The sequence below is a fragment of the Lissotriton helveticus genome, chromosome 5_1, assembly GCF_964261635.1.
Source record: "Lissotriton helveticus chromosome 5_1, aLisHel1.1, whole genome shotgun sequence".
NCBI classification, from domain to species: Eukaryota; Metazoa; Chordata; class Amphibia; order Caudata; family Salamandridae; genus Lissotriton; species Lissotriton helveticus.
Genome location: NC_136065.1, coordinates 2,051,883,968 through 2,051,909,372, shown reverse-complemented (window position 1 = coordinate 2,051,909,372; position 25,405 = coordinate 2,051,883,968). Strand labels below are relative to the sequence as shown.

General features: G+C 46.7%; 1 protein-coding gene across 7 annotated transcripts in view; it reads right to left on the bottom strand.

The window, feature by feature from the left end:
• EHMT2 (euchromatic histone lysine methyltransferase 2) overlaps positions 1 to 25,405 on the bottom strand; it is a 338,110-nt gene that overhangs the window by 306,948 nt on the left and 5,757 nt on the right. For all 7 annotated transcript variants that reach the window (XM_078645918.1, XM_078645920.1, XM_078645919.1 and 4 more), the window contains exon 2: positions 13,222 to 13,527. In XM_078645918.1, the coding sequence (XP_078502044.1) occupies positions 13,222 to 13,527 (306 nt within the window). The remainder of the gene's footprint in view (positions 1 to 13,221; positions 13,528 to 25,405) is intronic.

Sequence of the window (25,405 nt, the reverse complement as noted above, 5' to 3'; positions counted from 1 at the left end):
CGGTGTACCCATTAAATAAAGAGCTATCTTTCAAGTTCATACCATGGCAGTCTTGACATTTTATCTGGATCCCAGTTAGATTCAAATAGACTTCTTAAATCTTGCCTGAGACCATCTGGGTGGTATCATCCAAAAAAGATGGAATGGGATTGCCTAAGATGAAGCATGTTACAGTGATGAAGGTGAGGCTTTCGTGCCCATTCTCCTTAATTCAACCCATGAGAACAGTGGTACTCCTCTAGTTGATTTAGAGTAAATCATATTACCATATCTTTTAGGTGTCTACATATTTAACTGTGGGGATTTGAGTGCTATTTGTGTCCCTCCTGAGGCGGAAGCCGGGAGGTTGTGCTGCTGTGTTATTTTAACTTTACTAGGAACTTTTAAAAACTGAAAAAAATCGGCGTTTTTTAAACTTCGCTGCTACAACTCCCCATCAGCTTGAATTAATAAGCTCTCTCTGCTGACCCCATTCCCCCTCTTCCTTATTTCCCTGGGCCACTCCCAGCCGAGTATCGACGCTGTGGAGTTGGTCCCAGGTTCAGACAAGCGGCGGCCATATTGGGTGTGTGTCCAATCCCCCGCGATCTAGTCGCGCATAAAAGGGGACGGTCATGCGGGCAGCGGACGCGCCGGACCTGTGCCGGAGTCGTGCCAGAGTCCTGCCCGTCTGCGTCCGTCTGCGCCCGTCTGCGCCCGTCTGCGCCCGTCCGCGCTAAGGAGGCGCTGGAGGCCACTTTCCCTGTGTTTATTCCTCTCGTGTACTTAGGGATCTGGAGTGTGTATCTGTCGCATACCCCCACGGACATTAGATACTATCTCGGCCCTTGGTATTGCACGGTATGTACCTCCCTCCCCCCCCTTGCACCAAACAGCTATCCGATCCCAGTGTGATTGAAACACGTATACGGGTTCTATACTTAAATACACGCTCACTGGTCAAGCATCAGATTGATCTTTCCTCCTCCTCACCGATGAAAGATCTGATATTCTCTTACTTACCGAGACCTGGCTGAATGATGATTCTCCCCGACATCTTAGCTGCTCTGCCCACCGATTACTACCTGCTCAATACGAACCGACCTTCTGGCCGTGCCAGTGGCGGGTGCAGCTGTCATCCGCAATGAGCTTAAATTTACCTCCACATCCTCTTTCACTCTCACTGACGTGGACAATCTCATCATCAAGCTAGAGACCGGAGAGGGTGCTCTTACCTTTATCATACTTTATCGTCCTCCCTACCCTATGCCTTCGTTCCCTGCTGCCCTCAGTGAACAGCTAGCCAATCTACTTATTTCATCTGCTCGAGTCGCCATTGCCGGCGACTTTAACTATTGGTATAATGACAAGGAAGCTGGCCCTCATGCGGCTGAGCTATTTGAAGTCCTCACCAGCTTCAACATGAACCAACACGTTACTTCCCCCACTCATACTGGGGTTCATATTTTAGATCACATCTGGACTCATAACCTCATTCTCTCCCCTTGTATCTGGTCCGACCATTATTTGATCGATACAGCAATCACAGTCAGAGGTTGTAGTAAGGTCCCTCCCATGGCCGCGGGACTGCCCCGAAAATGGAGTACTCTTGACTCTCAGGCATTCCTTTCATTCTTGGCTGAGACTCGTCCTTCGCTATCAAAAACTGCGACTGTCGGGGGAGGAGCCAAGCTCGCGTCCGAGATGGCCGCGTTTTAGCTCGGCTCCGATCACTGTCCTGTCTGCAACAAATATCCTGTACTTTATCCTGCCCCTGGAAGTATTCCACGATGTGCAGTGGAACGACGATAACTCACAGGCACTTACCATTTGCTCCGGTGATTCCTGGGTGTCACGGATCCTGAGTTACGCCCCTGTCTGCTTCGGGGCCTCCGGAGCGGCCGGGCCTGGCACTCCTTGGCGGCGCCCGGGCTGGACGGGGCGCGGTGGCCGGCCCTTGGTGGTGGTGTGGAGTCGGTCGGAGGGGCCGATGTGCTAATAGACCGATTGCGGCCTCCCGGGCCTGGTCCGGCGGTCCTGCGGCCTGGTGTTGGGGAGCTGACTTCCATGGACGGGGTTGACCGTACATCTGGCTCGTCTCCCCTTTGTTCTCCGGCCCGGCCATTTTGAGTTCCTCCGCCCGGACTCGGAGAACGGTGCCGGCGCCGTGTGGGGTGCCGGCGCATCGCCTTCTTCTGGTGGCTCCCCTTCCTGCCCTGGTGGCACCTCCGCTGGTGGTTGCCGGTATCCTGTTTTGCCCCGCTGATATCCGGGCGGGGGTCGGTGTTTGCAGAGGCCCCGCCGGGCTTCTAAGATGGCGGCCGGCCCCATGATTCTCGGCCTTGCGGGGACCGGCGATGCGAGTCCGCCGCGCGGCACGTTTGCTGAATACTGTAAAGGTGAGCCTACGCTCCGCGACATCCTCGCCGCCCTGCGCTCCTGGGGGGCACCCATGACCGCACCGACCGCTATCCTGGAGGGGGGTCCCTTTGTTGGGCCTGCCGGACCCCCCTCGGTTGTGCGGCTTCATCTCTGTTGTGTGCTGCAGGAACTTTCCTTGGGGTCGTGGACCTGGAGGCTGCTGATGGTGTGGATGTGCGGGGGTCCGCTGCCCTTCTTCGTCCTGTGCCCTCCTTCTGCTCCGGAGGTTCCCCGGCTGGATCCCGTCTGGACCGACCTCGATGGGTCTCCTTTTCCTCTTTTGCCTCACATGGCCGTACGAAGATCCTGTGACGGTGCCGCTGGACCGGCTTTCTCCGTATTCTCATCGGAACTTTGCCTGTTTTGCCTGAAGTGGTTACTGTACTTTCTGGATCATCCGGGTCACGATCGCTACAACTTGAGTGTATTTTTGATTCGACTCCCTGTTATTCACCTCCTGTTTTATGTGGTCTGGTTCCTGGTGCGCTGGACGATTACAGTTTGCGAAAAACGAGGACAGGGTTGAGCTGATCTTGCCTCTGTGGACTGTTATTTTGTGGTATGGTTGGGTGATCCGTTCATAATTGTATGATTATGTTTGCTACGTCTTTACGTTCCTGGAGCTTATCCGTGTGTTTATTATCTTCCCGTGGGCTCTGAGTATTTTCGGGCGGGGGGGTGGGAGCTGAAGGGGTTTTGATTATGTGGCTCCTCTCCCGCTTTTTTTCCCCGTTTTCCCTTCTCCCCCTTTTTAATCTACGTGATTCTTTCTTTCTTATATTTCTCTATATTTCGGGTTCTAATTAGGGCGACAGGCACGCTGCTGGGGGGTAGGCCATAGCCTTCTGCAGGGGTGCAGGGTGGGCTGTGCGGGGTGGTGGGGGGGTCTGTTTATTGTATCTTTCCCTGTTCCTCTTTTTGGTTCTATGGCTCTTATGTATCCCCTAATTTCGTGGCGCGGTGTTGGCACGTAGCCCCCCGGGGTGTTTGTGCTGGCATGGCCCTTTTTGTATGTCTGCTGTCACGGTTTACTATGCATTCATTTCTCCTGTTGCCACTAGTTCCATGTGCCGAATTAGTATTGGGTGTTTTGTTAGCCGTGGGGGGCGTGCACTGACGCTGCGCCCTCACTTTCCCCCTCCCCTTTTTTGATGTCCTCTTCCTCCCCTTTTTTCCTTTTCCCCACCCCATTTTCTTTTCCTCCCTTGGGTTGTTGTAACGGAGGGCTTTTAGTTTTGTAAACGTATTTTTCGCGGTTTTATTATTATGTGCCCTGATAGTGGTGGGTGGGTGCTGAGCAGCGATTGTGATTGTTCTTGATGTGGGACTCACGTTCTGCCTTTGCCAAAATGTATTGTTCTGTTGGTCTTTTCCCGTATTCGAGACTTCGGCTTGCTCACGGCCCGCCACGGCCCTCTGGACTTTACAGATTGATATTATCCTGTGACACCCTTTATTCTATTATAAAATTAACCTACTTTTATCCTGTCCGTGATGGCGACTCAAAGACTTGTTGCCTTTGCCTTTCATATGAGCTATTTAGAAATCCTGTTGTCTCTCCTGTATTGCCTCGTATGTTTCTTTATTGTGGTGGCCGGCCCGGTGGGTTGTAGGCCCGTATCTGTGCGCGCCTTCTGTACAATAAAGGTTTTAAAAAAAAAACTAAAATAAAAAACTGCGACTGTCCACACTCTGGAGGAAGATCTCACTGGCTGGATCATCAAAGCCAGTGATCGCTTTGCCCCTCCCTCCAGCTTTCCCCACTCTCGGCACAGTAAGTCCCACAAATGGTTCAACTCCACCCTGAAAGCTCAGCAACTCGAACTGCGCCAAACGGAGCATAGGTGGAGACGCAATTATATGCCCATCGACAGAGAGCTTTATATCGCTGCGCGGAAAAAATATAAAGATGCCATTATTGCTGCAAAACCTCTTCACATCTCGGAAAGGATCCTCACTGCTCATAACAAATCTCAGGAGATCTTTTCAATCATGAGGGAGCTTACGTCTGATGCAAGGACTCTTCCTTCTCAGACCCCGACGCAGGAATCTTGTAATGCACTAAATAATTTCTTTATTGAGAAAATTGCCAAGATCAAGAATACGATTCCTTCAGTCCTCCCTGATGATATGCCAGCATCCCCCCCTGAAAACCCGCTCTCCTTGCTTTCCTTCCCTGCCCTTGACCCAAGCACTCTGGCTAAACTTGCTGCCCGAGTCAAATCTGGCTCGCCTAATGATTGCTGTCCTCCCTCTGTCTTCCGCGACATCTGCTTGTCCATACCGGACTGCATCTTGCCTTTATTAAATGCCTCATTGGAGGCAGGAGCAGTACCTAATTCCTTCAAGGAGGCTGTCCTTGTGCCCCTACTGAAGAAGCCTGGAGCTGACCTGGACGACCTCGCCAACTATCGGCCTATTTCTCTCTTGCCCTACCTATCCAAACTCCTGGAGGCACATGTTACTAGCTGCCTATCTGAATTCATCGAGCGTTCCAACTTTCTCGAACCTAACCAGGCTGGGTTCAGACCAGCCCATTCCACAGAGGCTGTGATCCTAGCAGTCATGGATACGCTTAGGGCTAATGCCAATAAAGGGACATCACAGGCGCTTGTCTTATTGGATCTGTCGGCTGCGTTCGACACGGTGGACCATAACATCCTTATCCACCGTGCCGAGCAAGCCGGCATCCGAGGCCTGGCTTCTGCCTGGCTCAAATCCTTCTTGTCGGGCAGAATGCAGGCGGTCCAGCTTGGTCCCTTCACAGCCGCACAGGTTCCATCTATCTGCGGAGTGCCTCAGGGATCTTCCCTGTCCCCTCTGCTTTTTAATCTCTATCTTCAGCCGCTTATTTTTTCCTTGAAGAGGTGGAATATCACCGTATTCAACTATGCAGACGATCTGCAAATCATTTTTTCAGCTTAACACTCCCAATGCAGCCCTCGATTGTCAAGCAGTGATGCTACACATACAACATTGGATGAACTCCCACCAGCTTAAATTGAACCCGGGGAAGACCGAGTTAATCCTTCCAGGAAACAGTCTTACTCACTGGGGCCCACAGTTCTGGCCAACTGAGCTTGGCTCCCCGCCCGCCCCGGCTAAGTCAGCAAAGCGCTTCGGGGTCATAATTGACTCGGAGCTTTCTCTTAAGCCTCAGATTGGTGCGGTTGTGTCCTCATGTATGTTCCAGCTCAGAAAGATCAGGAAAGTTTCCCATCTCCTGACACCAGAGGCCCTGATACACGTCCTGATTGCCCTGGTGCTCTCCCGCCTGGATTTTTCAAATTCCCTGTACTACGGCCTACCTAAATTCCTCCTCAATAGGCTCCAGGTTGTACTGAACCAAGCGGCAAGGCTGGCCTATAAAACCCCGAAGTGGCAATCCGCGAGACCACTGCTTCACAGACTCCACTAGTTGCCGGTGGAGCAGAGGACTGCATTTAAGATCGGCTGCTTGACCTTCAAAGCTGTGTTCGGGACCTCCCCTGCCTTTCTCAAATCACTGGTCATCCCTTACCGCCCGGCACGTAATCTTCGTTCCTCCCATCCCCTTTTGCTAGCTGTCCCTGCTACCAAATAAAAAATCGGTGGTCGTAGATTTGCCTACCTAGCCCCCGCCCTCTGGAACCAGTTACCTCTCCCTCTTAAATCTGCCAATTCCCTTTTGTCTTTCAGAAAACTTCTGAAAACTCACCTCTTCACACAGACTGGCTAGACCCTCGTCTCTCCATCTCACTGGCACTCAGCCAGCGCCAGGAAAACTCTCGGTGTCAGTGCGCTATATAAGTATCCCCTAAGATAAGATAAGACATATGGTTGGTTATTTCTCTGACTTTTTTGGTATTGAGCTCTATCAACGCGTCCCTTACTAAAAACATCTTGCTCTCGAGACAGTCCAGAACCCCCATCTCCTAAAGAGCCCAGTTGTACCAAACCCAGCGGTAATTCTATATCAGATTCCGCATGATGCAGAATGGTACAAGGTAATAGACCTTTGTAATGCATTCTTTACTGTTCCATTGCATCGAGAAAGCAACAAATTTTTGTGTTCAGATTCCAAGAGCGTATATTAGCACTGTGTCGTATCCCTTAAGGGTATACAGAAAGTCCATCTATCTTTAATCAGTGTTAAAGAAATCCCTGAAAGATCTAGATTTGCCTGGAAAATCAACATTAGTGCAATACATTGATGATCTCCTTATTGCTGCAAAAACACGAGACAACTGTGTGACAGATACCATTACTCTTTTAAATCGTTTGGCAGATGAGGGACATAAAGTGTCACCTGCAAAATTACAGTTTTGCAAACAAGAAGTAAAATACCTTGGTCACAGAATCGCAAAGGGAATCAGACAAGTAACGATTGAAAGAATAAAAATGATTCAAGCAATGCAACTTTCAAAAACACAGAAACAGGTCAGAATGTTTTTGGGAATGGTGGGTTATTGTCGTCAATGGATTAGTGGATTTTCAGTAATTGCAAAACCATTGCAGAGACTAACAAAAGCAGACATAAAAGACCCGATTTCACTAACAGAAACTGAGTTAGAAGCATTTGAGCAGTTAAAAAGAAGTTTGTGTGAAGCTCCAGCATTGGGAATGCCGGACTATGAGAAGGAATTTGAGCTGGGAGGGAAGGATGTGCATTGTCAGTTCTGATTCAAAGACATGGAAGACTGAAAAAGCCTATTGCATACTTCTCAGCTGTTCTTGATCCTGTTGCAAAAGCATTACCAGGTTGCTTAAAAGCAGTGGCTGCAACAAGTGTGAGTCTGGAACAAAGTGAAGGGATAATAATGGGGTTTCCAGTTAAAGTATATGTACCTCATTCAGTTGAAATTCTCCTTACCAGGAGCAAAACACAACACTTGACGAGTAACAGATTGACAAAATATGAAAAAGTTATTCTGGGATCAGATAATGTTTCTATTGCAAGATGTGTGAATTTAAATCCTTCCACATTATTGCCTGATGGTACTGTAACAGAAATCAAAAACAAAAATGATATTGATCATGAATGCTTGGATGTTTTAGAATATTGCACCAAATCTAGGCAGGACATCAAAGATGTTCCCTTGACCGAATCAGATTTTGTGTATTTTGTTAATGGATCATGCTTGAGAACGGATGATGGCATTTTGAGTGCAGCATATTCTGTCTGTACAGTTGCAGATGTGGTTGAAGCTTCTTGTCTCAAAGGAATTCGTTCAGCTCAAGTAGCAGAATTGATTGCTTTGATTCGTGCATGTGAAAAAGCAAAAGGATTAAAAATTACCATAGTGACTGATAGTCAGTATGGATCTGGTGTAGTCCATGACTATGGCCAGCTTTGGTCTCAAAGAGGTTATTTAACTTCTGCGGGAACACCTATCAGAAATGCAAAATTGATCAAAAGGCTGATTGATGGTATTCAGTTACCAGAAAAAATTGCTGTAGTAAAATGCACAGCTCACAAAAAGGGGGATGACTATATGACGAAGGGAAATGCATATACTGATGAAATTGCGAAGTTTTGCGCAAAGAATAATATGTCCATTAATCGGGAAAAAGACAATGAACATGTTTTGAACTCACTTATGCTAACATCTGTAGTTGAGACATGGCAAGGAGTAAAAGATCTACAAGATGAGGCAGATCATGAGGAAAAAGACACATGGCTAAAAGCAGGTTGCAGACAGAGAGAAGAAGATGAGGTTTGGGTTTACAAAGATGACAGGCCAGTAATGCCAAACCGCATGATTGCTGACATGGCACGAATGTATCATGGTCCAGGACATCTAGGCAGAGATTCAATGATTAGGTTGTTGAGACAAACATGGTTCAATCCAAAATTCAGAATTATTGCAGAGTCTTTTTGCCAAAGATGCTTGATCTGCCATCAGATCAACCCAAACAGAAAAACAGTTGTGAGCATGGGAACCATAGGACGGGAGGGCGGTCCTTTTACCAGGTTGCAAATGGATTTCATTGACATGCCACCCCACAGCAGATTAAGATATGTTTTGGTGATTGTCTGTCAGTTACTGTGGCAAAATTGCTTTTAAGAGATACCTAGGTATGGATTTCCAGTGACAGTCGAAACTGATCGTGGCACACATTTTGAAAACAGATTGTTACAAATGATTTGTGAAACACTGGGTATAAAAGAAAAGCTACACTGTGCTTACAGACCAAAAGCATCAGGTGTTGTTGAGCAAGTCAATGGTACAATCAAGAATAGACTGGCCAAAATGTGTTTAGCTACAGGAATGAAGTGGACTGATGCACTTCCACTCGTCTTGATGTCTTTGAGAAGTACTCCAGATAGAAAAACTGGTCTAAGCCCGCATGAAATATTGATGGGCAGAGTAATGAGACAAGCATTTGTTCCAGTTGATAAAATTCCGAGTATAAATGATAGTGCAATTATGGACTACTGTAAAACCTTGTCTGATGTGGTGACTTCTGTGTTCCATCAGGTGGGAACTGAAGTATTTTCAAAGGAAAAAGAACAGGCTCATGATCTTTTGCCAGGAGATTGGGTGAGAACAAAAGTTCATCGAAGGAGAAACTGTCTAGGTGGCAGAAAGCAAGACAGGTGATTCTTGTCACAACAAATTCAGTAAAGTGTAGAGGTCTGAAAAGGTGGTTACATGCGAGTCATACCATTCGAGTACCACCACCTGAGAATCCTGACGAAGAAAGTGATACAACAACTGATTCAGATTCTGAAGAAGAACCTGAAAGAAATCCAGATCCTGAAGATCGACAAGAAAGTCAAAAGTGAAACATGCTAAGCAGATGAGGGAATTTTTCCTAGTGACTAGTGAATTAACATACGAATCTGCTTTTAAGAATAATTTAACATGTAAATTGAGAACGGAAGAAAAAACCCTTTTAAATATGGTGGAAGAGAGAAGGGCAATTTACAAAAGAAACGAGATGCTGAAACAGACTAAATCTAAATTTTGGCAGTTAGAAGATGAAAAGCTGAATGGTAGAAATGAAAATGTGGCAATTCATATAGATAAACCTGTTAGTGGAAAATGTTGTATCAGAAGAGATAATACTTTGTATGACAACTACTTTGTGGGTGCAAGTCAATGTGAAGACACTTATCGTATTATAGGGGGTTGGGGATTTAAAGGAGGTAAAGATCCAATTTTTCCCAGAATTTATTTTATTTGTGGGGACAAAGCATACTTCAATCTCCCAGACCACTGGTATGGGACTTGTTATATTGGATTAGTTTTTCCGAAAATTTTTCATGTTGAGAGAAATGCAAAGGGTTAATTTGAAATTGGCAATCACCTGAATAGGTTCAGGAGGGAAAGTTTTTCAGAAATAATGGGAGACATATTTGGTGCGATAATACCTATGGTTGGAATAACCCTGAATGCAAATAAAATCAGAAAAGTGTCTACTATTTTTGATAGATTGTCAACAGACACAGCAAGTGGATTTCAATTAGTTGACACTGAACTTATTGCTATGAGAAGCATGGTAATGCAGAACCGTCTTGCTTTAGACATTCTGCTAGCAAAAGAGGGTGGAGTCTGTGGAAAATTGCATGTCCAGCATTGCTGTACATATATTCCTGATAAGAGCCAGAATATAGAAATGTACATAAAGAACATTACTGAGCTGCATAGTGAAATAGAGCCTATAGAAGATGAAAGTTTTTCAGAGCGCTTGGCTAAAAGATTTGCAACAATTAAACACTGGTTTCAAGAGATTGGTAGTTCAATTATAGGTATAATAGTTTTTCCTTTGATAGTCATAGCTATAGTAATTACTTTTGTTAAAAATTAGTTGCATGTTACACAAGAGAAAGAAACATGTGAGGGAAAAGAAAAGAATTTATAAACTCAGAAAAGAACGAGAAAAAGAACTAGAACTAGAAGAGTTTCGTAGAGTCCAATATGAGAGCTGTAAACAAACTGCTGAATCAAAGCTTTAGAAAATTTAACACAGTGAAGGTTGAAACATGTTCATTTAGATAAAATTTATGTTGACATTTTTGGGTGTAGTTTGGTGATTATGAAATCACCAGATGAGGGAGTTGATGGAGCGAGTTGGTATGTTCATACTCGCGAAGTTAAACTTCCATAATAAAATAATTGTATTAACTAGTGTGTGTTGAAATACTAATGAACCTAGTTTAAAGTTGCATACATTACACGTGGGATTAACAAATATGCTTTATGTTGCAATTGCAAGTGTGTGGAAAATAATAAATTAACCTTGTCTATTGTCCTTGTCAGTATTAAATGCGGCTGTTTAATTAATGGTATGTGCTATTATGTGTGCTTATGTTAATGTTATGTCTTTTCTGTGGCAAAAGCTCGTGGAGGATCCTTATGGCCTAAAAGAAGAAGGTTAATATGAAAGCTGCTTTATGTTGCTTCTGCTAGGTAACATAATTAACCTGGTTAATTATTAGTTGAGGGTGGGTGACAGAATGGGTCTCAATTCTCTAATTAATTACTGTTTTGTGTTTGTTTAAATACTAGTTTTCGTAAGAGGCCTTTAGGCCTACAAAAGATGGCGTTTTTGAAACCTGTCCAGAGAGGAGCCTTGCACACACGAGAAATGGAGTTTTACCACGTTGCAGAAAATACTGTTTAAAAGTTGTGCATAATATGCTCATGGAGATTGTCCAAGGACAGGAAGTGGCAGGATTGCCAAGGCAAGGAAGTCATGTACTGTGGCTCGAATAGACTGATACATTTTTGAGGAAGCGAAATGACACAAGAGCAAAGGACAATGGAGCTAAAGAAATAGCTCGGACTTGGATATGACCTAACTGTGGTCCGACATGGCTTGACCAATGAGAGATCTAGGTTTGCTGAAAATATGCAGAAAGTAGAAAAGTTTTAGATAGTGAAAAGGTATAAAACCTGACATCATGAGCAGGGCAGGGCTCTTGCTTCCCGATTCCTGATTGACGTGCTGTTGGACTTTTGGCGCACGCAAGGACAGCTGTTTAATTGATATTTTCCTTTTCAGGTGAAGCAGAGATAGACAAGGAAATAGATTGAGGGTATGGAAACTGTTATTTACTAATGGTTCATGATTCTGATCTTGCTTTCATAAAAATGTCAGTTCAATAATCCGTTTCCTAATAAAATGCTGTTTTCTTATTTGCTAATAAATAAAGATTCTTAATTGAAATGCTCTTTTCTTAATTAATAAAGCTAATAAAATTAGATTTTGAAACGACAAGCTGGTCTTGTTTATTCATAGTCTAGTTAATCCATTCGCCTTAGTGACTTAATTAAATGTTTTATGTTTAAAACCATGGTAAGATATGATAAACTGCAGTTGTATATACATTTGTAAATAGTTTTGAATAGTTCTAATTAATTAGGTCACATGATTCAGTCGCTCAAAAATTGTCTCGTTAGTTTATGGACCTTGGTAAGTGATTCATGATTAATGGTGTGTATTGTGGAGATAGGTAGTGTAACTGAGACAGTTTTTCATTAGGAGCGCTGGATCAAGACCAACCTACATCAAACACTGCCTGAACGTATACCTACCAACAAGGCAACTCCGATCCACCTCCCTTGGCCCCCACACCCTCGCAGAAGCTACAGTGGAGGTTGTTCCTTCTCCTACGTCACCGCCAAGTCCTGGAACGACCTCCCCCGCCACCTTCGAACCTCACCATCACTCGCAGAAATCAGGAAAGGCCTCAAGACCGGTCTCTTTGACTAAAAGGCCTACAGGACTTCAGCACCTGGATACCCCCAGGGGTGGTAAGCCGCGTTATATAAATACTGCTTGATAGGTACTTGAGAATGAGGGTCAACACACTGAGGCACACGCATGGATGTTTTTAATAGGTGCAGAACCAAAAGGCCTAAGGACCACTGCCCAACTCACTGCTATGAACTCATAGTTCAGTGCACTACCATTCTTTACACAGCCCATTGTTCGAACAACTGCTGTAACAGAGTCTGGAAGGTGTACACAATACTGCAGTGTACAGTTGGTTAGATAGCCGTAACCAGAAGGGGGCTGTCTTACTTGGAGTGACATGGGTCACAGCGGGTCCTGCAAAAACAGGCCTCCAGCACCTCAAAATGGAAGAACTACGAGCTCAGGGAAGGGGGCTCAAAAATTGTTATGGGGAGACAAGTTGAGATAATGGCTCACAACATCAAACAAATTCGAACGGAGAACTGCTGTGCGGCTTAAGAGAGATGATATCTGTTGTATGCTTTTAGAACAGCTATTGCTTCATCGGGTAAGAAACTGGGGTCATATATATGTAATGATCACATGAATTTTCTTAATCTGGAATTACAACTGCGTAGCACACACTGTGGAGGTGGAGATTTTTCCCCATAACAAGATAACACTAAGCAGGTGCCAGATGAGAAATTACTTTCCCAGTGAAAGAGTGGGTGCAATACTGGAAGCTGCTTATTCACATATTACCTCCACATTCAGGACTGACAACAGAGTACTTTTCCACTGCCCACAAGAGCCAAAGAAGTTAAAGGAATAACACCAAAAGTGTTAGGCCTCAATTATTTGCTAGGCACCTTTTATCTGGAACTCTAGTAACTGTAGGTAATGTTTGGAACAGATGGAAAGGGTGGTCACTCAAGTGCAACAGGGCTAGTAAATCAATACACATGAAACTGCAAGTAAAACAGATTCCTGAACCTTGAGTGCATTACAATGTGACAAATGCTTTCCTAAAGAATACCAATACCATAGACATCTTTTATCAGCACTTCACTGTCATAACTTTAAGCAAAACTTTCAAAACACCCCATCTTACTTAAAGACAGTGTCACCTTCTGGGGACAAATGTGCTGTTCTTACCTACAAGTGCCTTGGAAGCTGCCGAGCCTGCACCTGTGACTGGTGCCATGGACGCACCATCACCATCAAGGCTGACACCTAGCTCGGCAGCAGGAGTCGAAGATACCAAGCCCGTTTCGTCCAGAAGAAGGTTCTCCTCTCCTTGGTTTATCGGAAAAAAGAAGGCACCCAGGGCTTTTGCAGCTTCCTGCTCAGACATTGCTTTGGGTACAAGATGCTTTTCTCCTTCTTGGCTAGCTGGCACAAAAAAGGCACCCAGAGCCTTTTCAGCTTCTTGCTCAGACATCTCCTTGTAGACATGAGGCTCTAGAAAAAAATAGAGCAGCGAGCAAAAAGTAAACTTGAGAACTACATTACTCAGGCAATTGAGTTCTTTATGTGTGTAGCTCAACCCTTCGTGTCACTTCCAGCACTAGAAGGGAAATGGCGATTGGCACAGGGCATTGACTTTCGACTGCACATGCTGACACTAAGGATGGATAGTTTGGAATTAGATCAGGAAACTGGTGCATCCCATCTAAGAACAGTTGTTGTTATTAATTTAATGGAGCACCACAAGTAATATAAGGTTGGCTGACAAGCATACCAGAGAGAATATACATATGAATTCGGAAATCCTACTTCCTAAAGTATGTGACCTTACTTCTAAACACACCTTGAGAAGATATCCAATACAAAATAGCAGTCATGTTTGTGAATTCTAAAGATTTAATGTCACAACTAAGGCACTACAAACTTCTATATCTCAATTCCATAAAAAGACATCTTTTCAGGACAAATCTAGATTTAAGAAACCAATAATTATAAAGGTGTAAAAATGCTAGTCAGTGTTTAGTGACTTCACCTAGAAACCACTTGTAGAGCTTGATAACTGACGATGGAGTCCTGTACCTCTTTCAAGCACACACAGTTAGGAGTGAATTAAGTAAAGCGACTCTATTTGATTATTCTAGGAACCATTTGAAAGACGAAGCTTGTAGACATTTTACAAAATGTAAGAGCAGGAAACCCCTATACAGGCGAGAGACCCAGCACAAGGAAATGAAAATACTAGTCTAAACTATTGAAATCTGCTTGAGCAACTTGCAAAGAACATTTGTGAGAGAGGTGAGAAAAGAGCTCTATCTACTATTTAAAAAGCAGATGATGATTCCATGAATATATGCTGCAACCAAATGTTTTCAGCATTAAGGATTACTGGAGGCTCAAAAGCACAACATTCAGAACTTGCTTAACACCCCTGGGAAATAAGACAGCTAAACTGATGCCTTCAACCATGGTCGTACAGGTTCACTTAATAACTCATTAAAAGTTTCCCATTATATGATGCTAAGGAAATTTCCTCAGTGATTTTTTGCCGGTGCACATCTTGAAGAGGTAAAATGCTCAAAGATTTTCGTAAGCGATTTATTTTTTCTACAACTAGCAGTGCAGTGTATTACAGGGCTCGAAAATTCCACTCGACCACTCGCATAGTCGAGCTAAATTGAACAAGGTCGAGCTGTTTTTAGGTCCTACACGCCCTTTCTGGCGAGTAGGAAAACAAACCAACTTTTGTCCTCCATATGTGAAAACGGAGTAAACGTGACAAGATAACAAGATTTAAAGGCATTTTTATTGCTCACAAAGTTAATGAGCAATAAAGAAGCCTTTAAATCTTGTTATCTTGTCACATTTGCTCCGCTTTCAGAGACGGAGGTCAAGTAGGTTGCAGTTAGGTCGAGGACCTTTTTTAAGGTACTAGTCCTGCAGGACTAGCAGCATTTTGGGATATTTCGAGCCTTGTATTATAGCCATAATAACTTCATTAGGGCTCATCATGACCCCTGATTATATGAGTAGAAGTATGAACACATTATCCCAATATAGTATATGCTCACTACAGTCGTCTTACACACTTCTGTCTTTTTCTCACCTAACTATACCTATATTCAAGGCTCCCAGTTTTCTGTTTTTACTGTGGGTTTAGTATCTTGCTATATTTGCTGCTTAATTTGCAACAGGCATCATAGTCTGAGTACATGTTTATCGTTAAATTAATATAGGATTATACCATTTTATGACTCCTTTAGTTCTCAAAACACTAAATAAATATGGATAAATACCAATGAAATGGTCCAAAAATAAATATGGATAAATACAGATGGAAATGTTAAAAAAAAAAAAAAATACATAAAACCGAGAACTCTACTTATAATACACATTTAATTGCGAGCCTGTACTTTCTTGTTGGAACAGAATATCTAGGAATATATCTCATCTATACATGTTGGACAAGCACTACCACTATCAATGTTTAAAAATTTCACATGCATTTAAAGTCACTGTTGGGCTTGCACAGAGGAAACCTTTAAGTGCATCGACCAAGGCATTGTAGACCATAGACATCCACATGTAAGCCAAATGGAGATTTGAACAACAGAAGGACAGTTCTACCACTGTATAGCTCAAAGTCCTTGTCACAGGAGCAATCTAAGAATATCCTGGCTCCAAACATACTATGCAGCTCTTGCCACTGTCCAAGTTAATACAAACATTTAAGGCAGAGCTTAATATGGAGATTATAGTTGTCACAACCCACCCAGTGTGAAATTAGATGAGGCAAGATGTAACAGTGAAAACAATGGAGTGCATAAGAGAAGAGCATGGCAAGTCAAGATTACTGCAAGCATTAGGTTGAGTGACGAGTGAGCTGAACACCTGGTTTAATGTCGATCAGTACGTGTAGATTTTTCCTATGAGATCAAAGAGAGAACAAGAAACCTGCTGGGAGTCCCCAATACTCACCTGTGCCATCTGATGGGACACTAAAGTCCGACTCTAGTATGGCCACTGTTACTGCCTCTATTGGAGGATCCCCCTGAGAAAAAAATGCAGAAATGCAGTATTGAGGGCGTGGCTAGCAGCCAAGCATGGCGGCAGCCTAGAAGGTGAGCTCCGAGAGTAAGGCGGCTTCTCGAGCAATCCGAACAGTTATCCGTGGCAAGTTCAGGTCTCTGAAGGAGGGACCCGAGGCCCGGGACCGGGGGGTACGCGCGGCAAGAACTCAGGTGTTAATCCGAGACCGGACGGAGAAACAGCAGCCGATTGCTCCAGTGGCCTGCGGGCGGATCGGAGTCCCGGGGCTCGGGTACTCAAGGAATCCAGCCGGAAGTGACACCAGGCTGGGAAGGGAACACCAAAAGTGCCTGGTGGCCGGGAGGTGACGGTCGCGGCGCCCTGTACAACTGAGACATCGGAAGCGGTGGTGCGTGCATGCGGTGAACCCCCCCAGGCAAGACAAAGAGGCGACAACGCGGGCTCGGGGCCCCAGAGCCGAGCCGCGGGCGGATAGACGTTGGCAACGAGGCCGCGGACAGAGGCGATGACGCCATTGCCAGAGTGAGCGGCTGCGGTGGCGTGAGGCTCCTGATCACGGGTACGAAGCGGCAGCGCAGGGGAGTGGCGGAGAGGGACCGGTGACCACGTTAGCGGTGGGAAGACCCAGGCGAGTCCCCCAACCTCCCCGAGGGCCACAAACATAGCAGGCATCATCTCGTAACTGCCGCAGCTCGATACAAAGCCAGGGGCAGTGGTGGAACCGCATGGCCTACACGAGGGCCCACTACCTCACCTGTGACACAGCCATGAGTACGCAGCCGGCCCACGAAAACTGGTTAAAAGATGCAGTGAATGCCACCGGGACGCAGTGGCACTAAAGTACGCTGATACCCGACAAACCAACAAAAAAAAAAAAAAAAAAAAAAAAAAAGGATGGGGCGCCAGTAATCAGCAGTGCGAACCGCAACCTCGATAGAGGAGGTGACAAAGGGGACCGTCGAAAGGAGTGCCCTTGTCCTGAACGGGACGGGTCAGGGATGAGACTCTGAAGTAGAGCCACAGGTACCAATCGAGCAGGTCCAGCCGCCTGAATGAGGGCGTAGATCCAGTTGCATTGTTAAGGGCTTGGATGAGACACGGGTGGCGCTCCCACCTACCACGACACGGTCTATATAAGCACTGGGGAGTGACGAGTGACCCTGGAAAGCGGCGACACAGGAGGCTAAACAGCCCCTCTCTGAAGTAGACCTCGAAACAATCGAACTAACGGAGTGTGAGTGGAGATATATTAGCAAATATCAAGGCTGGTAAAGGACCCAAAGGTGGCACGACACAGACCCGTAATGAAAGATACACCTGCGACACGAGTGCCTCTCCCCCCACAGACGGAAGAGGGCAGGCCATGAGGCCGGCAGATGGAGGTGGAGGGAAAAAAGCGACGCTGGATGATGTGATGCGGGCGTTAAAGCAGGTACAAACCACGGTGGGCTCCATCTCTACCAAGATAACCCTTATCAGAGCAGATCTCCATAAAATGTTCGAAAAGGTGGGATAGTTGGAACTGGTCACGAAATAGTTGGTGGAAGATGTGTCAGAATTACAGACGGCGATGGAAAAAATAATGGCCGAAAATAAATTGCTGAAAGAAAAACTGGACGACCAGGAAGGGCGCTCTAGGAGGAACAACATAAGAATCCTTGGGGTTCCGGAATCGGAGGGTACTAGAGCAAATGACCTCTTTGTGGAAGATATGATCAAAACGAAGCTCCAGCCTAAAGGTCTGTCAACCTTCTTCTCAGTGGAAAGGGCGCATAGAGTGCCGGGAGGACGTCCGAAGCCAGGAGCAGCTCCAAGACCCATTTTGGCGAGACTCTTTAACTTTCGCGATAGGGATGCCATCCTACAGGCAGCGAGGGTATCCCCTACAGTTATGATCCAAAACTCCACTCTAGCTTTTTTCCCGGATTATACGGCGGAAGTGGCCCGCCGTCAAAGGACGTTTTTGGATGTGAAAAAGAAACTACGGGCGAGAGAGATCCAGTACTCTATGTTGTTCCCGGCCAAACTACGAGTAGTGGTGGACAACAGGACGTGGTTTTTTGACAATCCGGATGTGGCCCAGGACTGGCTGGAGGGTTGGAGGCCAGCCTCGCAACCCCGCCACTCGAGTAGGAAACCAGGGGATCGGCATACAGGTGAACGCACGAACTCCCAGAGGTCGGAACATGAAGAGGGAAGACGCTCCCCAGCGAGAGACAGCATTACCGGCGACATACAGACAGAGGAATAACAGTCCGGTGGACACAAAACGTTTCTTGATGATGGACACTGCCGTGTGGGCAGCCATGGACACTGGGCTAAGGGCCTCCGAAGAGGGTAAGAGGGGACGCTAACTCCGGGGTGTCCTTCGCCCCAAACGAGCAAGTATATTGTGTATATGTGTGGGAAGGGTCAGGCACTCTGCTAAGTTGGGGTGGCGGGCAATTCTAAGTCCGTGTAGCAGGGGGGTGGGGGATTTCTGGGTTTGTTTCATTTTTTGACTCAAGGCAACATGACACGACACACAGTTACCATTGCTAGGGACCATAGACATGAGAAGACACACTGTGACCGTTTGACTACACCACACGCCTTCGGCTCACTCCAGGCTGGACGAAACACACCGCACAGTAAAGGGGTGCTTTGGCTCCGGGTGGGCCTGTCTGCGTCCCGAATGGTTAAGCTACACAAAGTTCTGAATGGCAACTCGACAGCAGGCTGACACTTTAGAAGTGGGACATCAAGTAATTCCGCTAACTCCACTGCAAATCATGTCCTGGAATGTCAGGGGTTTGGGTGACAAGATTAAGCGGGGACTAGTTATGCAGGGTATAAGGAGGGTGAGTCCGACACTGGTTCTTCTCCAAGAAACACACCTAACGGGTACTGCTAGACAGGCCTTGGATAGGCGGGGATACCAGATGATAGCACACTCGGAGTTCACCTCTGGATCGCGTGGGGCGGGCATGTTATTGCGAAAATCCTCACAGTTCATAACTCAGATCACCAAAGTAGATGACCAGGGCCGCTTCGCGGCAGTGCATGGACAGTGGGAGGGTAAGCCGTTGAATATAGTTTCGGTGTACGTTCCACCGGCGTTACATGCAGTGGCTTTGCCTGACCTGGGGAAGTTCTTACTGGAGCTCCCGGAGGGAGATTTGATCATCGGAGGGGATTTTAATGCAGTGATACATAATACACAGGATAGATTCCCGATTCAAACACAAACACCTGGTCCTTCCCTATTCGGTGACTTCTTGGAAGCACAGGGATTGATTGATATTTGGCGACGCATGCACCCAGATGAGCGGCAGTACACCTATTACTCCGCTACGCATAACAGCTTGTGCAGAATTGATTATTTTTTCACCCTGGGCACTGTCCTCCTCACAATAGAGGAGGTACAGATTAGACCGAGAGGTATCTCGGACCACTCACCATTGACGTTAACTTTATCCAGTCAGGAAAAGACTCGCAGAAGAGTATACCCGATATATCCAGGGTATCTCAAGGTACCGTCCGTTGGTAAAGAATTGAAAAAGGCGACCCGAAACTACTTTGCGGAAAACCTGAACTCAGTGGACTCCCCCTCGATCCTGTGGGAAGCCTACAAGACAGTCCTGAGAGGGCAAGCCATTTCGGCCATATCAGGCCACAAACGCGCGCAGAGGAGGGACTTAGTGGAGCTTGAGCTAGAACTTAGCAGAGCAAACGCGGCCCATATGGCGGCCCCATCAGACGACACGTTGCATTCCCTTCAGTTGAGCCAGCGACTCCATGATGACCACCTGAGACGCCAGACGGTGGCGGATGTCGCGGCGACCGCACTTAGGGTGTACGACATCGGAGATAAGGCAAGTAAACTTCTGGCCTGGCTGGACAATAAGAAGGGGGGTAACAGAAATATACTGCAGGTAGCTGATGTGAACGGGACAATGCACACGCGTCCTGAAGAAATTGTAGACACACTAGCCGATCATTTCCAAGGGGTATACTCCCCAGCTGTCGAGGTAACAGAGGAAATGGCGATGGAAGCTCTCCGCGGTGTACAGACACCGACCCTGTCAACGGACGCAGCAGAAGAACTTGACTCTGACTTGACAACTGAAGAGATTCAGTTGGCCATTGGCGCGCTACGGTCGGGCAAGGCTCTCGGACCAAACGGGATACCAATCGAATGGTATAAAATAATGTCAGAATCACTGAGTGAGCCCTTACTGGCGATGTATGAGGAGAGTCGGGAAGGAGGAATCCTGCCCCTCGATCAACGAACGGCGACTATTGTGGTGATCCCGAAGCCAGGTAAACTGCCTAGTGACTGCACGTCTTATCGACCGATTTCACTTCTTAACGCAGAGGCTAAAATACTAGCGAAAGTATTGGCGACTAGGCTGATGCCCTACCTGGGGCAGTTGATCCATCCAGACCAGTCTGGCTTTATGCCGCATAGAAGTACTGCGCTCAACCTCCGTAGAGTGCATGGAGCACTGGCGCGAGCACCATTACTGACGGAACCGGCGGTTATACTGTCCTTAGATGCCAAAATGGCATTCAACATGGTGGAATGGCAGTACTTGTTCGCGGTCCTGGCCCACATGGGGTTTGGCCCTAAATTCATCTCCTGGGTGCGGCTGCTGTACACCAGCCCCGTGGCGCGTGTGGTGGCGAACGGGCATATCTCACGTGAAATACCACTGGCAAGGGGAACTAGACAGGGATGCCCACTCTCGCCTCTATTATTCGCGTTGGTTCTGGAGCCGCTGGCTGTTACCATTAGGAAGACCCCGCTGCTGAAGGGGATCTACTGGGACGACAATTGGGAGGACAGAGTCTCCCTGTATGCAGACGACATGCTGATTTACCTGACAGACCCAGAGAGAGGTGTCCCTAACCTATTGGGGACATGCGACGCTCACGGACGAGCATCTGGATACACTATAAATTGGGCGAAGTCGGTCATTTACGAACTAAAAGGCCCTTCTCCGACTCTCCCTGACGCTTGCCCCTTGACGGTGGCGACCACCTCCTTCAAATACCTAGGAATCCACGTCACCCAAGACGTTACTGAATTCTTCGAGAGATACCTGCAACCTCCGCTCACTCGGCTGAGAAGCGATGTAAGACACTGGAAGGCCCTTCCACTGACGATGCTGGGCAGAGCGGCATTATTTAAAATGATGGCACTGCCGCGTTTCCTGTATGTGCTCGAAAACACACCGACCCTGATACCTCCAAGCTATTTCCAAAAAGTGACGGCTGTGATTCCGGGCTTGTTATGGGGTGGCGGCCCAGCTCGCATTGCACATATAAAACTTAATAGAAGCTGGTACGACAGTGGGATCGCCCTGCCAAATATGCAGTTGTATTATAGGGCAGCACAGCTCAAAATTATTAATCAGTGGCTGCACGCCCCACAGAATGATCCGGCCTATCTCGCAGACAGGGCACAATTGGGCACACACAGTTTGCTGGCACCGCTGTACCACAAAGGATCTGTGGCAAAATTAACCGAACCCACCAAACACACGGTAACGTTGTGACATAAAGCACAGGCGAGACTGAAGTGGGGGGGGGGGTCATCACGAAGTTAACACCGTTATGGGACACAAAGGCTCTGGGACACTTACGACACACTAAAGGGTTCACCCACTGGGATAATATAGGGATCTCCACGGTAGGGGACATGTGGTCAAGAGAAGGGGTGGTCCCGTTTTCATATCTTCAGCAACACTACGACCTAGGCCCTCCAGAAACATACAGATATGTTCAAATCAGACACGCCCTGATGTCAGCTATCCCTGCAGGCACAACGGTCCCGGAATCCTCGCCGCTTGAGGATCGCCTGCTCACCGACTTTATGCAGGAGGGCGCTACCTCCCTTACTTATCGTAAATTGCTAAATAACCTGCCAGACCCACTAGATAAGTTGAGGGAAAAATGGGTTGCAGAGATAGGAGATATGGATGAAACGGACTGGAATGCAGCCATGGCGTCCCCACGCGAGGCGGGCATTTCGGCTAGGTTCCGTCTGGTGCAGCTAAAAATTTTGCATAGGACATACTATACGAGGACTACATTACACAGACTGCACAGGGCAGCACACCCACACTGTCTCAGGGGCTGTGGAGCAGAGGGTACCTTCATACATACCATCTGGGAATGCCCGGCCCTTGTGAGCTACTGGCGGCAGGTGATGCGCACCATCTCGCAAACACTAGAAATTTCCCTAGCGCCTGACCCCCGTGTGTGCCTGCTGAATGTGTGGGGCCCTAATGATCTAACGCATCAAGGTAGGCTGTGGGCCACTGTGGGTATCATGACAGCAAAACGAGACATAGCACAGAGGTGGGGGGCAGCAGAATTACCAACCTTGTCACAATGGTGTAGGAATATGGACACACTTATGGTTTATAAAATGAGAGCGAATCCTCGCAAATGGAATACAGTATGGCAGCCTTGAAACACCTACAGGGGGGACCTATGTGAACCTCTAGAGGAAGACGACACTGATAGCTCGGAGGACGAGATGGACGAAAGTTAACTGGCTGGGGTCACTGGCTAATGATGAGGCTGGTAGGATCAGGAAGTCCGGGATGCATAATAGATTAATTGCGTAGGGCCGAATTGGGGGTGGGGGTGGATGGGATAACGGTCTAGGATAATGTACATGTTACAGGGAAAGATAGATTGCGGATGACAGGAGATGTTGTTCATTTAACTACTGAGTCATAAGTTAAAGTTATGTTACTACAAAACACAAAAGCAGGATGACATCCAATTTGGAAGATAAAAGTGGTTATCAGTTGGTCATATATACTATTGTTTGCGCTGCCGGACCGCTGGTTGTCGGCTGAATAGCTGTGTATTTTCTCTATTCATCAGGGGGGATGACTGTTTTAGCCGGCCCCAGGGTTGTAGGCGCATTAATGTACTTTACCAGAATTGTCAATAAAGTCTTGCGTTAAAAAAAAAAGAAAAAAAAAGAAATGCAGTATTAAAATCCACATAAATGCATGCAATCAATAAGAAAGAGACAGCGGGGAGCGGTGGTGAGAAAGGAAGAAGTGGGCGGAAGCAAATGATGGGCAGGTGTGAGGATGAAGTAAAAAGGGGCAGAATCACAAGACACAATGAGGGGGTGGAGCAGAAACATGAGACCGAACGAGGGCGTGGGGTAGAGATGGGGGACCCAGTGAGGGGGGGGTGTGGCGCTCTGAGTAAGGCGATGGGGCAGAGTGGCGGGACCGAGCGAGGGGTGGGGGCAGAGTGGCAAGACCAAGCAAGGGGTAAGAGGCAGAGTGGCAGGACCAAGCAAGTGGATGAAGCAAAGTAGCAAGACTAACTGGCAGGAAGGGCAGAGCACTGAGACCGTAAAACACAAAGGGCAGAGTGGCAAGCCCATATGACAGGATGGTTAGAGTGGTGAGATCACATGGCCGAAAGAGCAGAGTGTTGAGACCATATGGTGGAAATGACAGACTGGTGAGACTGAGGGGCAAGTCATGAGACCAAGGGGCATGAGAGGCGAGTCGCAAAGGAAAGGAAGGATGGGCCACGAAACATAGGGGCAGGAAGGATTAAATGGAGCAAGTCGTAAGACTGAGCCATAGGAAAAGAGAGTCACAAGACCAAGCAGCGGGAGGCTCGAGAAACACAAGAGACCAGTCGAGAGACCAAGAAAGGGAAATGGCAAATTGAGAGAGTAAAAGTATTAGCAAGAGCAAACGATAGGTGAATCCTGATTGATAAAAGGATGGGTGAATAGTAAGAGAGTGAAGCAATGAGTCGAGAGATAGAAGGAATGGGAGATTCAAGACATACTGAAGGTAAGATGGAGAGTTATAGAGCTAAAAAAAGAATGAGTTGAGAGAACAAAGGAGGGGTAAAAGTACCAGGGACGGAAGGAAGGAGAGGGACAAGGGTCTGACAGGCATGGCTTCCCTGAAGAAAGAAGGAGGGTCAAGGAAAAGTAAAGGGCTTGTATGGCGAAGGAGAGGTGTGCAGTGTTTAGGCAGAAGGAAAGCATGGTACCCTGGCAAGCCAAAACGAAACAATGTGGAGCTAGGCACAACAAATGGAGACTATGAAGAAGCAGAAGAAAAAGATGATGTGACCTGGCAGACAGAAAGGAAGTTTGTGACCTACTAAAAAGAAAGGATAGTCAGTGGCCAAGCTGAACGAAAGGGAGATACATGGCCATGATGAAATAAATGGGGCGTGGGGTGTGTGGCCAGGCTGAAAGAAATGGTGGGTAAATGGACAGGCAGAGAGGAGGGGAGTGTTGAGGCATGGCCAGAAACACATCACTGAATTATCCATCATCCACCGGCGACATCACTTCCTGATTTCTCCCTACTTCAATCAACTCTTCAGGGAGTCCTATTGCTTGGACATCACTAGCAAAGGGCGAACACAGACCGGGTATCGCCTGTTTGGGCATAACAAGGCCATGCAGGTAGAAATCCTGTTTTACTGAACCTTATAAAATCATGTTTCTCACCCAGCACACCACACTGGCAATCCCTACAGCTACGTCCAGATCTAGACGACACTAACATAGCATTAACGTCCTACTAACTCCCACACACCCTCAAACTACAGAACTCAGATTCTAACTCACGCTCATTAAAGCTTGCCCTGCAGTACTCCACACACCATACATCACAGACCTCAACACATATCACAAGCTTAATGCTCTCTTCATCATAGAAGCACTGTCAACCCTGCATCCTAGATGTCCGTCTTCCTAGAGGCTAAAGAATCCATAGTGTGGATCGCACACATAAGAAGGGAGAACGTCACACTTCCATCCATAAGTCCTCCTGGTCCTGCATGCTAAGCAAGCAACACAACTCCCAGGAGCCGCTATATTGCCTTTACACACTCTTTGTAACTCAGACCATCACCTTCCAACACATCTACAGGCCTCCCAGGCAGAACGAAGGCTGGCTTGATAAATTCTCAGATATAGTCACCACCTCATCTAGCAGATTGGGTGACTGCAGCCTCCCAAACAACACGAACCCAAAACAAACGAGAGACTCTCTTCAACCTCATCAACACACAATGTGCTACAACAGGTCACGCATTCAAAACACTCCAAAGGTCACATTCTCTCCCTTGCCTTCTCAACATCACCAACAAGCCAATGCAAAACACTTGTAACTCTAGCCTGGACTGATTACTCTTAAGTCTATATATCCCTGCTGAGTCCGGTGTACAAACCAATGTCAATACAGAATATTATAATACAAAACTTCAGAAGCTTCAAAGGCCTCTCAAAAGACAACCTAATGTATGAACTCATCCATCACCTTGTCAACTC